Genomic DNA, 14,909 nt, shown 5'->3' on the forward strand with positions numbered 1-14,909 from the left:
TCAGAAAAGGAGTGATCATGTTAAATGAATCGATGAATATACAAGTATATCTCTTTGTATAGAACTTTGGAATTATTTACATCAATCGCACGTGGCAAGCAAATCCACTCAATTCACTACAATTTACAAATCCAATCTTCTTCGACTGATTGGAGTTTAACTCCAAAATCAAAACTTCTTTGAGCGTATTTATCTATCTCTCTCAGTTCTCGTCTCCGGTGAAACCAATGGCCCTCTACCTATCAAAATCAGGCAAATTTTTGCCCCATTTCATAACAAAAATGTCTTCTTTAGGAATGATCAACCTCAGCTCATTGGGTTCTTGTCTCTCCCAAAATCCTCCACTTTTAACTGAAGATGGAAGAACCTCATACGCAGCTCCGGGTAACGACCCGACCCATTTCGTATGTCGTCGTTTTGGGTCTGTTAAAGCTGATAAATTGGCTTCTATCAGCACTAATGCCGATTCTCAGGTTTCTTCTTTAAATATAGTTTTATTTATCATCGCCTCATTCCTGAATATGCAACTGTAAATCAAGGATAATATGCTGCCATCATGAATGATGTGACAAGTATTTTGCTTTTCTTGAGAGTTCATGTGAAAGAAGACATGCGATTAGAATAGAATATAATAGAGTAGTGTAGAATTTCCTTGGATGAGAACTGAAAAAAATAATCCAATGTGAGTATTATGCTTAGTTATGATGTGGGTCATGACATTTAAAAATTTCGCTATTTTAGATTCTGGCGATTGTGACCATTTACGGATACTTTTAGATTTATTACTCCCTCCGTCTCAATCTAATAGGCTCGTTTTCCTTTTTGGGACGTCCCACTGGAATAGAATAGGCTCGTTTTCCATTTTGAGTAAAAAACTATACTTAATTGATGTGGACCACACCACTTTTTAGGAGAAAAGTAAGTTTCTTAAATCTTAATCTCCGTGCTAAAAAACGAAGTGAGCCTATTAGAGTGGGACGGAGGGAGTATTTATTAGGCCGTCATGTTGTTGAGGTGAGTTTCTTGCAGGTTTAATAGATACTCCCTCCTTCCATCATTGTTCTATATGGAAATGAAATTTGTTCTCGAATAAGTGTACCATTTCAAAAGTCCATGGTAAACTGATGCAAAACTTTTCATTTTGCCCTTGATACTTTTTCTATTTTACATGCAATAAAAAGGGGTAAAAAGAGTAAACTTGGCTTCCTTAGCATGTGTGTTTTGACAGCATGCTCTATTGGAAAAATTGGCAGTTCATTTTTTCAGCTTCTTGATTTACTGTTCTTGACTTGGTCTTGTTGAATGCTTTGCCACTTGTATATGTATATTGATAAATTTTCCATTATTTGACAAAAATTATTAGCTACTGAATTTCCCTGGAGGAGTAGTTAAGTTCACCCCTGAACTGAAATTCCTATCGGATGCCCCCGAAGAGAGAATCCATTGCTACCGAGTCCTTGATGAGAGCGGACACTTACTAACCAGCGATTTTGTAGAGGTCTACCATCTGACTATATGAATCTTGCTTTTGATTTCTAACCTCGTTGCCAATAAATGCATCCGGGAACTATTTTTTCTGATGTTTTTGTAACCAGATAGACAAGGACATTGCTGTGAGGATGTATAAAGAGATGGTTATGCTTCAAACTGTCGATACCATCTTCTACGAAGCCCAAAGACAGGGAAGGATATCGTTCTATGTTACAGCCATGGGAGAAGAAGCCATAAACATTGCATCCGCAGCTGCACTCAGCATGGATGATTTCGTCTTTCCTCAGGTTAGAACTTAGAAGTAGTCCCAAGTCACACAATTTTATGTCATCGTCTTCCCCAAATCATATGTATGCTCCATGCAGGAAACATGTGTGTGTGAGTGTGTGTGGAGAGGGAGAGAGAGAGAGAGAGGTTCTGCTTCTAAAATATTCAACTTTTGCTGTTGTTTATGCTTACTTGTTGTGCAATATGGTTTGTTGTTACGGCCTGTGCAGTATAGGGAGGCCGGAGTTTTACTTTGGAGGGGATTCGGGCTTCAAGACCTTGCGAACCAATGTTTTGGAAACATAGGCGACAATTGTAAAGGGCGGCAGATGCCGGCACATTATGGATCTAAGAAGCACAATTATTTCACAGTGGCTTCAACAGTTGCGTAAGACATAATATCTGTCTACTGTCGATTTTGATTACATTGTGTTGCGGATAGAGTTTATGCGGGAAGTCGAAAGCGTGTGTGTAGCCTCTGTGTTTATTATTTCAAAAGATGTTATCTTAATAATTGTCTTTCATTGTTGGGCTGTTGGTTTCTTTGTAGGGTTAGCAAGCTCTTTTATCCTTAAGATTCCTTAGTAATCTACTCGTGGCTTCCCTTGTAGGGGAAGTCAAGCTGTGAAAATAAAGAAGTGCCTATCCTTCATAAAGACTTATTTAAGATTTTGGCTGCAAATTTGGAGAGAGAGAGTTCCTCTTCTGTTGTAGTTTGTCTTTTGATTAATCAATATAATTCCTCTTTGGTTTGGTATTTGTGTTCGTGTTCTCTTTACTTCTATCCGTTGCTATCTTTATTCAGCTCATCAATCAACGTGGTAATTGTTTCGTAGTACTCAAATACCCCATGCCGTTGGTGCTGCTTATTCTTTAAAGATGGAAGGCAGAGACGCCTGTACAATCACTTATTTCGGTGATGGAGGCACTAGCACGGTAAATATATGCTCACGTCTCTTTAGCACGCGATAGAGATTAGTTGAAACTATGATAGGCGTGGATATGATATACTGCATTTTGTCATTGTTATGACTGCATTTCAAAAATTTGAAGCTCGTCTATTTTAAATTATTCGGCAGTGGATGGTAATATTGGTTGTTTTGTTGATAATCTGTAGGGCGATTTTCACGCTGCAATGAATTTTGCTGCTGTCTTGGAGGCGCCTGTTATTCTTTTCTGCCGAAACAATGGATGGGCAATCAGCACCCCAGTTAGTGATCAGTTCCGAAGTATGCATCGTTAAATAGCTCAGGAATATACAAAATAATCGAGAAATTTCATTAGTCATTGTCACTCTTCAACACTACTCTCAGAAAAACGAAATCTTCAATTCTTGGGCAGGTGATGGTATCGTTGTTAGAGGCCAAGCCTATGGAATTCGTGGCATTCGTGTCGATGGTAATGATGCCCTAGCTGTGTTCAGTGCAGTTCATACGGCCCGCAAAATGGCAATTTCTGAATCTAGACCAGTTCTGATTGAGGTTTCACAGTACCTTATTATAAACTGTAATGTCTTATTTCCTTTCCCTTTTTGCGTTCTTTCGAGTTGAGTTGGCCGTTTATCCGCAGGCCCTCACGTACCGAGCAGGACACCACTCTACATCCGATGACTCTTCCAAATATCGTCCAATTGAAGAGATAGAATGGTGGAGAGCAGCTCAAGATCCCGTGGGTAGATTTAGGAAATGGCTCGAGATGCAAGGTTGGTGGAGCTGTGAGTCGGACACAGAGCTCCGGGGCTGGGCTCGTCAGGAGGTAAGGTTTACTCGAGCTGGCGAAGCGAAAGATTAGTCTGATGCTCTCTCTAGTCATTACATATCCAGTGCAAGTGTTGTAAGGTAGTTTTTGAACATGTGAATGTCACACAGGTGCTGAATGCAATTCAAGTTGCGGAGAAGGCGGAGAAGCCGGGTCTACGAGAAATTTTCACGGACGTATACGACGTTCCGCCTTCCAACCTCCGCGATCAAGAGAAGTCGCTTCGACAGACAGTTCAAAGGCATCAGCGGGACTATCCTCACTTTCAGTTTTAGTGCTCGTTTGGTTTGATAATCCCCCTAGAAAAAGATGGTTTAATAATTCATATATATAAGGTTGTGTATATTTATTTATTTTGACATAAGATAAAAATCATATTCTATCTTATTCTTTCTTTCAAAATTGTGATAATTTATTCATCATTAATAAATTCATAACATGTACATATTTTTTACTCCCCTCATCTCAATTCAATACATCACAAGGTTTGAAGACAAATGTTAAAAATAAATACTTTATAATAATATAAAAGATATTGTAATTTTTTTTGAATGTATATTTGTCAAAAGACTCAAAATTAGAAAGAGAGAAAGGCAAGTATTTCTTTTAAGTGAAAAAGAAACAATTATTTGTGTATCACAATAACATTTGACGTAAATAATAAGTTATGTTAAAATGTTTGTTATGCATAGTTTTTCAGGTGACCTATTGAAATATAACATTCAATTAATGAAATGTGGCCTATTAAATTAGGACCGAGGGAGTAACATTTAAGTAGTTCATTCGGGCTAGTGAATGAAAGACTTATCAAACATCGAGCTAAAAGGATTAATAATGAAAACAAATCACACAATTCGAATTCTAGCACTCCGCCGCTCAATGCCGTTTGCTTGCTCTGCGGATTCGGTTGCTGAAAAACGATTTAGAATTATTAGTATTGAAGAATCAATTGTAAGTTTACACATATAAAATAATGAACTTACGCATAGATATCTAAGTCAAAATCTAAATCACATTAGAAAGCATTGCTTCCTTCAACATGTTTTCAAAAACTAAGGATTCCAAACTCAAGTAGTAAATAATTTTATTGAGTAAAAAGCACCCTTTCTTTTCAACCTAAGCAATTGCTTACTTTATTGCAGCCTGATCTCTAAAACCAAACTAATATGAGTCCATATGATAATTCCAAGTTGAAGCTCAAAGCATACAAGAATTCTAAAGGAAACGGGAAGACGAAGCGAGCACAGGACGTATGTTAACAGCACCTGAACATACTCGAAAACCTGCTCCCAAATCTACACAACACAAGTACGACTTAAACTAACACGTATTTTCATCTTACCACGTGAGAGAAACCTGCAACTGGACACTACATATGTGCAATCTCGATATATGCTGGTTGGCAGATAAATGCTTAAAGTGTTATATTTGTGCGTAGACGAGAAGCGTGATTAACTAAATGCTGTCATGATGGCCAGCTACAACTTAGAAGCTAAGTTTCTTTTTTTTTTTATGTAGCTATATTCAACTTGTGAAAGATTATTCACACAAATTTATAATAGACAGTTTGAGATTATATATGTCAGAATAGAGTAACATCTTGAAACTTGAAACTCGAAACTCTGCGGTAAATTTCTACAAGATTGCAACAGGGAGAAGCACTCTTACCATCTATTAAGCCTGATAAACTTCGGGCAGCTGGAGACCTACACTGGCAGCAGATTTTCCTAGTACTTTTTTCATCTCAGCAGACCTATCCACTGCGATATTGTACGAGAAGAGCAGTTCCTGTACCTCACCCATGATATTTTAAACTAAAAGTTTCAAATACTATAATAAGTTGCACTACTCCAAAGTACAACGGTAAGAAGAATTTCAACATTACTCAATAATCATCATAGGTAGTATTCAAGGTCAAGCCAAACCAAATCCATCTAATGCTACTAAAACTAAGTTGAGTCTTCCTATTATTAGACCAATCATTTTAAAAGCCAATGCATCAACAATAAAGAGTGCATTTTTTAAAAAGAAACATAACCGAAAGGATCAAAACCACTTCCTACGATACTCGCCACTTATACATATTCTTGCACGTAGAATACATGTTAGAACATACGTCTGAACGAACATTTCGAACGAAGACAAAATGGCAGATATATAGATTCTGCTTAGAACAATGAGAACCCCAGCCAACACACAAAAAACTTAAATCAGAATTCGAGCTAACCATATAAATTCCATGGGAGGCGCTTGGTTTGAGTGATAAGACATGATTGATAAAATAATCCAACATACTCAAGTGTTTGGTTTGCATGATTCAGCCCATGATGGATAACTCAACCCGCACTCTAATCATCCAATTGGATGATTATATCACCCCAAAGTTGGTGGATTATTCAGTCATCCTGCAATCCTATCACTCTTATCTATTACATCCACCAAACCAAACGCCCCCATACAATTACAATATTTTTGCACTATTACTTGGATCATGCCCCAAAAACAAGGATGTAAAATGAGCCAAGTAATTCCCGAGTTACTCAAATCTCCATTCTTACAAGTTTGTTCGAGCTCAATTGATAAGGTAATTAAAATAATCAAGTCATGCTCGAGTTTCACAATATTTGGCTCACTAGCTTGTGAACAAACTTGTTATAGTCTCGTGAGCTAACTCGTGAATATAAAACTATAAGTTTCACATTAACCTTATAATTTTACACTTAGGGTGTGTTCACTTTGATGGATGGGAAAAGGAGGGATAACAAAAATTTATACCTTTAAATGTCTCATTTCTTTTCCCACATTTTACACAAAAGAGAAGTTAACCATTTTTCCTTTTCCCATCCATCAAAGTGAACGCACCCTTATACTAATAGTGAAGTACATGATTTCAAATTAAACTAAATCTACTATAAGAAAAACATAGATTTTTTAGCATATATATTAACAAGAAATGAAGAATGTATAGATTTGCAAAGCTCGCTTATGCTCGCTCAAGCTTTAGTAAGCTTGTGAATCTTCAATATTTTCCGTAAATTAAGCTCGAGCTCCACACAATAAATAATAGAGCTAAACTCAAAATTTTCAATATTAAGCTCGACTTGATTCGATTATACCCCTATCCAAGCAAATTATTTTAGTCCAGTCAACTATTTTTCGAATACCTAATCTTAAAATTGCTCAAATCCTAACCGAGAACGTGTAGTATCATTACCAAAGCCTAATTTAAGCACTCACTCTTCGCATCAAAAGACTGCACCTTTCTGCACAAACATTTAAAGCAGAAAACTAGCATCCATAACAATGAAAAATTAAACAGGAAAAAAAATCCCAAATTAGAATTCACGATCATAATATTGATAATGGAGCAAATGAAAAATAAAGCAGTACCTTCTGATGGTGTACGCTGTTGAGATAGACAGTGTAATCCTGCGCGAGCTTCAGATTTTGTGGGTCTTGGGAGCTAAGATTTCTTCTGAATTCGTGTTTGATGAAATCCGTGAAATGGGATTTGTGGTTTTCTTTCCCGACGTGTTTCCTCACCGCTCGAAGAAGACTTCGGTACGCCGCTTTTGCTGCTGTATTCGCGACTTCCATTGATGAACTCATTTTGTTTTCTCACTCTTCTTCTTCTTTCTCTCTCGCCAAAATTTCTAAGTTGCAGAAATTCAGAAATGGATTTGTTTATTCTTACTTGCAGTTAGACGGGTGTACATCGGGTCCGGGTTGGATATCCAACCTGATTTTGTCGGATCTCGACCCGATATTTAGCTAATTGTACTAACCTACCCGACACCGATCTTTAATTTCGAAAATTCTACTAATATTCAACAAATTTTATTCTACCATTTTCGCAAACATCATGAACCAACAAGGATTGCAACTTGCAAGCTATGGGGAGGAAGAGATTGGCACCAATTTTCTTATTTTTAACAGAAGAAACAATGATTTTCGACAAAGCCTATGGAAAATACTTTCAACAATCAATATGTATCATGTCCCAACTGGAACTGGAAGTCTAGAAGAAAGGGCTAATATTAAAGCTTACGGTGGATTGGCGAGGCCGCAACCCGCGAGGGTGGAGACTGGAGAATCTGGACTGGGCGAGGTTGGCGCTGCGCGGCTACGCCGACTGGCCTAGGCTTCGGAGTGGGGCCACGAGGCGGCGGTGCGTTGGATTATTCGGTAGGGAAGGTTTCAATTTTCAATTTTTGGGAATGGGGGGACTGAATTGGGGATGCCCGGATGGCATGGGAATCTATATACTATATAAAAGACCAGTTAAACGGTAACTTATTCCCGCTAAAACACAAATTTTTTCCGCTAAAATTGAATATGATAGTTGTAAAAACTGAAACGCTTACAAAAACTGTGGCAGTTGTCGAGAGTTCTTCAAAATTTTCTCAATTTTTCAGAAACCAAACCCATCATCCCTGCAAAAGAAAACCATTCAACCTTTCTCCAAAACTTTGAACGAACTTAAGTTTTCAAATCGGATTATACCAAGAAACCTCCTTTTAAACAAAATAAAAAAAGAAAAATTCAAGATTCACCTACCCATAAATAGGTACAATTTGAATAGCAGATAAATACAACAAAATTCAAAAATCGTGGATAGAGAAGAACGAGAAGAAAAAAGGGGAAATTCGAAGCCCTAATTGAGTTATTTGGCTGTAGTTGTGAAAGTCGGACGAAGGCACTCACACAGAGCCGCGGAGGTCAGAGAGGCGGACTGATGCAACTGTAGAGGCAAACTTCTCGACGCTTGCAACGCTACTGCTGATTTCCCCTTTTGCGGCTGTTAGCGGAGAAGACTGTGGCGGCGAGTGAGAGGCGAGGCGGATGGGGCGATGAAAAAAGGAGACGTACCGTACTACAGCTGTTGCCGGAGAAGGCGAGGTGGGAAGATCTGTGCGGCACGACGAGTGAGTGTGAGAGAGATGCAAGACTACAGAAAGGCAGAAAGAGGAAAAGGGTTTTCTGGTGTGAGAGAGAGGCGGAAATAACAAGAGATAAAATTTGTGGAGTATAGTATTTCAAGAAAAGAAATACTTAATTGCTATTTTTATTAATGAGTTTTATTAGATTGATTTTTAACATAACGTGCTTTAATTACTTAATCTAGCCAATTTCAAATTTTCATGTTGTCGAAACTCTTGCGCCAAACAAAAATATTTTATAGTACCTTTAAAAAAAAATTTATAGTAATGCCCATCTTTCCATTTCTTTCTGCATTTTAATATATAATTTAGTTAAATACGCTAAAACATTCAAACTCTAATTTTTATTTAGGACTAATATATATATAATGTTCGATAATTATTCTATATGCTTCCTTGAATTTTAAAATTAATAATTTTTTATATTTTATTGTTATTATATTTAATTCATGCATAAATAAAGATACAATAAAAATTAAAATTTACATACAAATAAACGTGGAGTTTTTTTCCTCCAAAATTTCTCTCTCTTCACTTCTCCCACCAAAATTTCTCTCTTCTTTTTTCTTTTTTCTATTTTTTTTTTCAAAAAATCATTAACTTCGATTAATGAAAAAGTATTCAATTTGGATGTTAAACTAAAGATCACGAAAAGATATTTAATTCGATGTAAAAATTATAAAAAATAATTTTGAAACGAATAAGTTATGATTGTTTAAAGTATCAAAATTAATTTTTGTTGCTCTCATTTATCTATAATGTTCAACATCATACTTTTTTTTTCATTTTTTTTTTCGTTTGTTGGTGAAAAAATAAGTAGATGCCATTTTTTTTCTTTCAAAAAAATTTATATGATTGTTTAATTATAATTATTTTAAATTTAATACAATTAAGGAGCAAGAAATTTGTATTACATTTTCTCTCTCCTCTCATTTCTTCCCTCCAAAATTTTGTTATATTGATAGTTTAGTATTATTTGCTCAAAATGAGATTGACTGAAATGATTTATTTTATAATCTATAAATTTAATTATATTATTATTATACAATGCTCATTAAGTTGATTTACCGTTATATACATTATTTTAAATCAAATACTTATATTTAAATTAACACTCCATCCGCCTACGATATCGTTTTCCACTTTGTGGATGATACAAGTTATAAAAAGTGGTGAATAATAGTCCATAATAGTGGGTATTGTTGTTAGTGGAGTTTGGGTCTCACTATTGTGTTTTTTAGGGGTGGGTCCCACTATTGTTGTGAGTGGAGTTTGTGAACCTCACTGCTATAAATGAAAGTGAAAATGATATTGTGGACATACCAAAATGACAAAAGTGAAATTGATATCGTGGACGAAGAGCGTATAATTTTTTCGTTACCAATTAATCTAATTCATAAATAATGACACTTTGATATTTTAACATAATTTTAAATTTTAAAAAATAAGTAAATATATCGTGGCCCGTGCATCGCACGGGAGGCCGTACTAGTTTGGGAATAATAATCAATTTTCATATTTTAATAAATTTAAATATATATATATATATATATGGGGGAAATTTATATTTAGCCTATAAAATAAATAATATATTCAATAGAGCCACAAGTATAAAATTATAGTAAAAGTAGCCATTTTGTAGTAAAAAGACAAGCATATCCTTAGTGGGGACCACAAATAATATAACTATAATATATTAAATAAAATCAACAAAAATCCCTCTCTCTCTCTTCTCTCTCTCGATTTTTTTTTTAAAACCTAACTCTCAATTTAGTATCTCTAAATTCAGCAAAAAATCACTCTCTCTCTCATCTCTCCTAAAGGAACAATGAAAATAAAAGAGCAAAAAATAATTATTAAGCCAAGAATAATCTATTTTCTGTTATGTTATCATACTTCAATTTATTTATAAAATCACCAGAATAATAATAATAATAATAATAATAATAATAATAATAATAATAATAATAATAATAATAATAATAATATGCATGTTGCAAGATGGTTTAATAGCAAAATCACAAACTCACACCACCATTAACTACAATTTAGTAATTGTTAATCCTTTCAAAAGAAAATGTTAATTACTTAAATTGCAAGATTTTGACTGTATCAAGAAATGCAGATAGATATATGTAAACTAACTCCATTTTTTTTGCTTTACAATTTAATTATAAGAGAATAGATTCTTGAAAGCATTGATACTCCCATGTATATTGGTCAAATAAATGTCCCATTTGCAATATTTTAATTGTGACTGGAAAAATTAATTCCACAAAATTCTCATATCCTGCATTTTATTAATTAATGTACCTATAGTGGGAAGGGAGCAATTCCACAAACTTCTAAAGTGTAGCATTGTGCAGATGTGCAGATTATTTAGTAAAAAAAAAGACACCCGTAGTAATTTCTATAAATTTAATTTATTTTCACAAATGTGCAGATTATAAATCTATACATCTTGGTGATACACCGGTTGGTGGGTGAGAATTCGAATATCCAAATAGGCTTAAAGCCTAGTGTGGATCCAACAAAACCATTGGGGTAAAGTCTACCCTGGACATATGTCCAGCTGCACACCTGCATTAAGATTCGAACACGTGGCCCTCAGCTAAAACCCACTCGGTACAGTACTTTCTCTCTCTGCTCCGGTTTGCTTTTTTAATAGCACCGGTTCAATTAAACCCCGGTCTCATTTAATAGTCAACCATGGTTTTTTAATATGCTTTGGTGTGGCAAAAAAATGATGCCACGTGTTTTTTCCCTACAAGATCTGTAGGCCCGAGCCATAGAGGACACGTTTCGACTGTGTATTCGTTTGAAGAAGAACGTTGGAAAAATTGTTTTGTTTTGGCTTCTTCAGAATTACTTTTCATTTGAGTGAGGATGAGTTCAAAAATTGTTTGAGAGAGGCCAGTGGACATTTGAGATTGGATATTTTTTTCGTTTCGTCCGCCGAGAAGATGGAGACGAACTCATGCGAAGAAAATGGTATATCGCTGTTTTGCTATTTATTTGAATCAGATATTTTTTTTTTGGGTACTTCTTACTTATTTCGTGTTATTTATTGCATGTTATTATTTGATGCTTTCCTCAACTGAACCATGAAATATTAATGTTAATTGGTGATTGCTTGTGTTTGTTTATGCTTTGTATGCTTTAGTTTAATTTTGTGATTATTAATAAGGGTTTATTCCTGCCATCTAAGGTATATAATTATTTTGTATCATTTAATTTCACTTTTATTAACTAATGAAGGTTGATAAATTCAAAATCATGGTATATAGTTATGCTTGTATCATTTATTTTTGTATGATTATAGTTATTGAAACCGTGTGTGATAAATTATAACTACTCAATGTCTGTAGTAATGATTTAGTGATAATGAATGAAGTATGAATTTTTGTATAATATCTCTTGCAGATTGTGGTTGACTATTCAATAGGTAAATGAACATCGATTTGAACACGCCGTGTGGCAGTGAGTCAGTGACAGAGCTGCGAAAACATTTAGTGGTAATATCAACATGGAGTCGTTTGACGCTAGCGAATCCGAAGGTGAGACTGATGACATGAATTACAGCAATCCAACTATCGATACTCATGTTGCTGATGATGACTGTGAGGAAGATGGTAGTACTGAGATTGGCGGCAAGAGTACTGATTGTGATACGAATGTTGATGTTGATTCACTCGAAGCATTGAAAAGAAGATATGAAAGCAGTCTTGCTGTAGGTTCTACTATAGACACTTTACATGAGGTGCACGAATTATACTGTGATTATGCAAGTGTGATGGGCTTTTCAGTGAGGAAAGGGAGGCAAGGTTATATCAAACCTACACGCGACGTCCGTATGAAAATGTATCATTGTTCTTGCGAAGGAGCTACGGATAACAAGGCATCTGTTGGGAGAGTTGCCGCTTTCAAAAAACAGAGTTATCGTAGTCACTGCAAGGCAATGCTTCGTGTTGTGCGTGCCGATATTGAGTCTCCGTGGAGAGTTACTTCATTTGTGAAGCAACATAGCCACGAATTGGTAAACCCTAGAGAGAGTTATTTGTTGCAATCAGCCCGTAACATGTCACGACAAAAGAAGAGTTTGGTTATTTCTATGCGGGCAAGTGGTATTGGTGTTAGTCGGGCGTATCGATTTTTGGAGAAGGAAGCTGGTAGTCGAGAGAATATAGGATTCATACGAAAGGATATATACAATGAACTACAGAAGGAATCCCGTAAGGTGTCGAAGATTAATGATGGGGATGCAAATAAGTTGCTCGAGATGCTCACTGATAGAGGAATGAGTGATCCTTCATTTTTTTGGAAGGTAAAGCTTAGCGACGATGGTAGGCTCAAAAATCTATTCTTTCGGGATACTCGTTGTCTTGTAGACTACCAGCATTTTGGCGATGTATTATCCGTTGACGCCACCTACAAGACTAACAAGTATGACTTGATATGTGTTCCTATGATTGGCATAAACCATCATCGGACAAATGTGATGTTTGGACTTGGTTTCTTGTCAAATGAGAAGGCCGAGTCGTATGAGTGGTTATTTAGTACATTTCTTCAAGCTATGTACCACAAAGAGCCCTCCACCATATTCTCGGACCAAGACATGGCTATAATGAATGCGATCGATTCGACTTTTCGTGAATCGTCACATCGGCTTTGCCAATGGCATATCAACAAGAATGCAGTGAAGCATTTTGGGAAATTAAATCATGATAAAGATTTTAAAAATTTGTGGCATAGGTGTATGAACGGGTGCGAGTCCGGGGAACAATTTGATATTGTTTGGAGAAGAATGATAGACGAGCACAATTTGTCGGAGCACAAATGGTTTCTTAGCATGCATAAGTTGAGGAAGCGGTGGTCTTCGGCTTTCACCCGTGATAAATTTTCGGGAGGTTTGCATGCCACATCTCGTAGTGAGGTTACCAATAAAGTCTTGAAAGAGTTGTGCTCGACTACTTCCACATTGCATGAATTTGTTGTTGGATTTGAGAAGATGCAGAAATCGTGGCGAACAAGAGAGTTTGAAGAGGACGCACTTTGTCGAGGCATGCCCGGTATGTTCGTTCAACGAACAAGGATTTTAATCCAGGTGGGTGAAGTATGTACGAGGAGTGTTTTCAAAATGTTTGAGTACGAAGCTTTGAATTGCATTTCTGTGGATTTGACCGAATCACCCCCTGATTTGAATGAGGTGCTACTGGAGTTCAAGTTGTCATCAAGTTCGTCGGGGACAGGCTATCGTTTAGTGAAGTATAATCAGAATTCTAAATTTGCCTCATGTTGTTGTCATCTCTGGGAGACTGAAGGCATTATTTGTCGGCACCTTTTTAGAGTTTATCTTCACTTTAACCAACATAGCGTGCCTGATGAGATGTTACTGAATAGATGGAGGAAAGATTCCAAGCAGCGGATAGGATTATCAGATCGCTTATCGGAGTCTGCGGGGGTAAACAAGTTGAATAGTATGGTTTTTGTTAACCACAACACAAAGATAGTGTACGACTTGCTAACAGAATGCAAGGATGACAGGAGTTGTAGAGATTTCATTGATGATTCTATTGGGAGGATGGTAGATGGTGTGAAAAGCATGAGACTTCACACAATGCATGATACCACAGATAATGCAACTCAGGAAGGCTTCAAAGAGCCGTTGGTTCGGCCTATAAAGAATCCTGTGTTTGAGAAAAAACGTCCATATCGGCGGATGCGATTCAGCAAAGATCGGGAAGCTCCTGGATATTACTCCGCTCACACATCAACTACCTCTCAAGATGATGATGGTAAGTGTGGTGACATTTGTTAATAATATTCAGTTCTATTCGATTTGTTAATAGCATTTTATTTTACCTGTTACAGAAAATGATGTACGAACAAGGAGAACTAACTTTGGAGATGAAGAAGGCTTGTTTCGAAGTTTAGACGATATTTCAGATCGCTTTTCGATGGAGTAGACTCGTTCCACATTAATTCTTAGAAAATGTGAACTTCTGTTTGAGTTTTAAGTTGTCATCTAATTTCTTTTTTCACGTTATTTTGAGGTTGGTGCACTTGTTTACTTGGCAGCTGCGTTTGTTTATTTGAAGTATGGTCAATGTATAGCATCATTGTTTTTATATATATCTTTAAATGAGTGAGGTTCATGAGTTCCAGTTAAAAATTTGGACATGTGATATGTTATGCAAATAATTAATAACCTCACCTATTTAGTAAAAAAATTGAAATCGAAATCGTGTATTTTAATAGTTTACTTGGCATTTGAAATTCCCCAGATGTTTATAAGCTTCGAGTAATTTAGAAAAGAAAAAAAAAAAGCAAACCCACCTTACTGTAGTCAGTATTCATAAATTTCTTGGAATCTTAAATTTTATTCCTACTCATTCTATAACTAATATCATAGCCAAACCCAGTTGTGGAGATATTCATGTAGCTTGTTTAAAT

General features: G+C 36.0%; 3 protein-coding genes and 1 long non-coding RNA gene across 6 annotated transcripts in view; 3 read left to right on the top strand and 1 right to left on the bottom strand.

Moving 5' to 3' along the window:
* The window catches only part of LOC130989925 (putative glucose-6-phosphate 1-epimerase), a 53,639-nt gene that overhangs the window by 17,801 nt on the left and 20,929 nt on the right, over positions 1-14,909 (top strand). The window lies entirely within an intron of this gene.
* Positions 74-3,918, top strand: LOC130989917 (2-oxoisovalerate dehydrogenase subunit alpha 2, mitochondrial-like). Its single transcript, XM_057914085.1, has 9 exons — positions 74-473; positions 1,364-1,498; positions 1,596-1,778; positions 1,989-2,146; positions 2,595-2,694; positions 2,876-2,987; positions 3,100-3,239; positions 3,328-3,513; positions 3,627-3,918. Exons 1-9 carry the CDS (start codon positions 228-230, stop codon positions 3,789-3,791), a joined length of 1,425 nt encoding a protein of 474 aa, XP_057770068.1. The 5' UTR covers positions 74-227; the 3' UTR covers positions 3,792-3,918.
* LOC130989928 (uncharacterized) lies at positions 4,223-8,625 on the bottom strand. Of its 2 annotated transcripts, XR_009090792.1 has the most exons (5): positions 8,221-8,555; positions 7,565-7,949; positions 6,907-7,169; positions 5,185-5,304; positions 4,223-4,426 (listed from the first exon to the last, which is right to left on the bottom strand). It is a non-coding gene; the product is annotated as an uncharacterized LOC130989928 (long non-coding RNA). The 2 variants fall into 2 exon arrangements; XR_009090791.1 differs by having other exon boundaries at positions 7,565-8,625.
* LOC130989913 (protein FAR1-RELATED SEQUENCE 5-like) lies at positions 12,538-14,544 on the top strand. The gene is made up of 2 exons (XM_057914075.1): positions 12,538-14,251; positions 14,328-14,544. The coding sequence occupies exons 1-2, from the start codon at positions 12,568-12,570 to the stop codon at positions 14,420-14,422; spliced, it is 1,779 nt and encodes a 592-aa protein (XP_057770058.1). The 5' UTR covers positions 12,538-12,567; the 3' UTR covers positions 14,423-14,544.

Source organism: Salvia miltiorrhiza, chromosome 6 (assembly GCF_028751815.1).
Source record: "Salvia miltiorrhiza cultivar Shanhuang (shh) chromosome 6, IMPLAD_Smil_shh, whole genome shotgun sequence".
Lineage (NCBI taxonomy): Eukaryota > Viridiplantae > Streptophyta > Magnoliopsida > Lamiales > Lamiaceae > Salvia > Salvia miltiorrhiza.

Coding starts and splice junctions, on each gene's coding strand:
- LOC130989913 (XM_057914075.1), top strand. CDS start 12,568: ATGCGGGCAAGTGGTATTGGTGTTAGTCGGGCGTATCGATTTTTGGAG. Junction 14,252..14,327: donor TACCTCTCAAGATGATGATG/GTAAGTGTGGTG, acceptor TACCTGTTACAG/AAAATGATGTACGAACAAGG.
- LOC130989917 (XM_057914085.1), top strand. CDS start 228: ATGGCCCTCTACCTATCAAAATCAGGCAAATTTTTGCCCCATTTCATA. Junction 1,779..1,988: donor ATGATTTCGTCTTTCCTCAG/GTTAGAACTTAG, acceptor CGGCCTGTGCAG/TATAGGGAGGCCGGAGTTTT. Junction 3,514..3,626: donor GGGGCTGGGCTCGTCAGGAG/GTAAGGTTTACT, acceptor AATGTCACACAG/GTGCTGAATGCAATTCAAGT.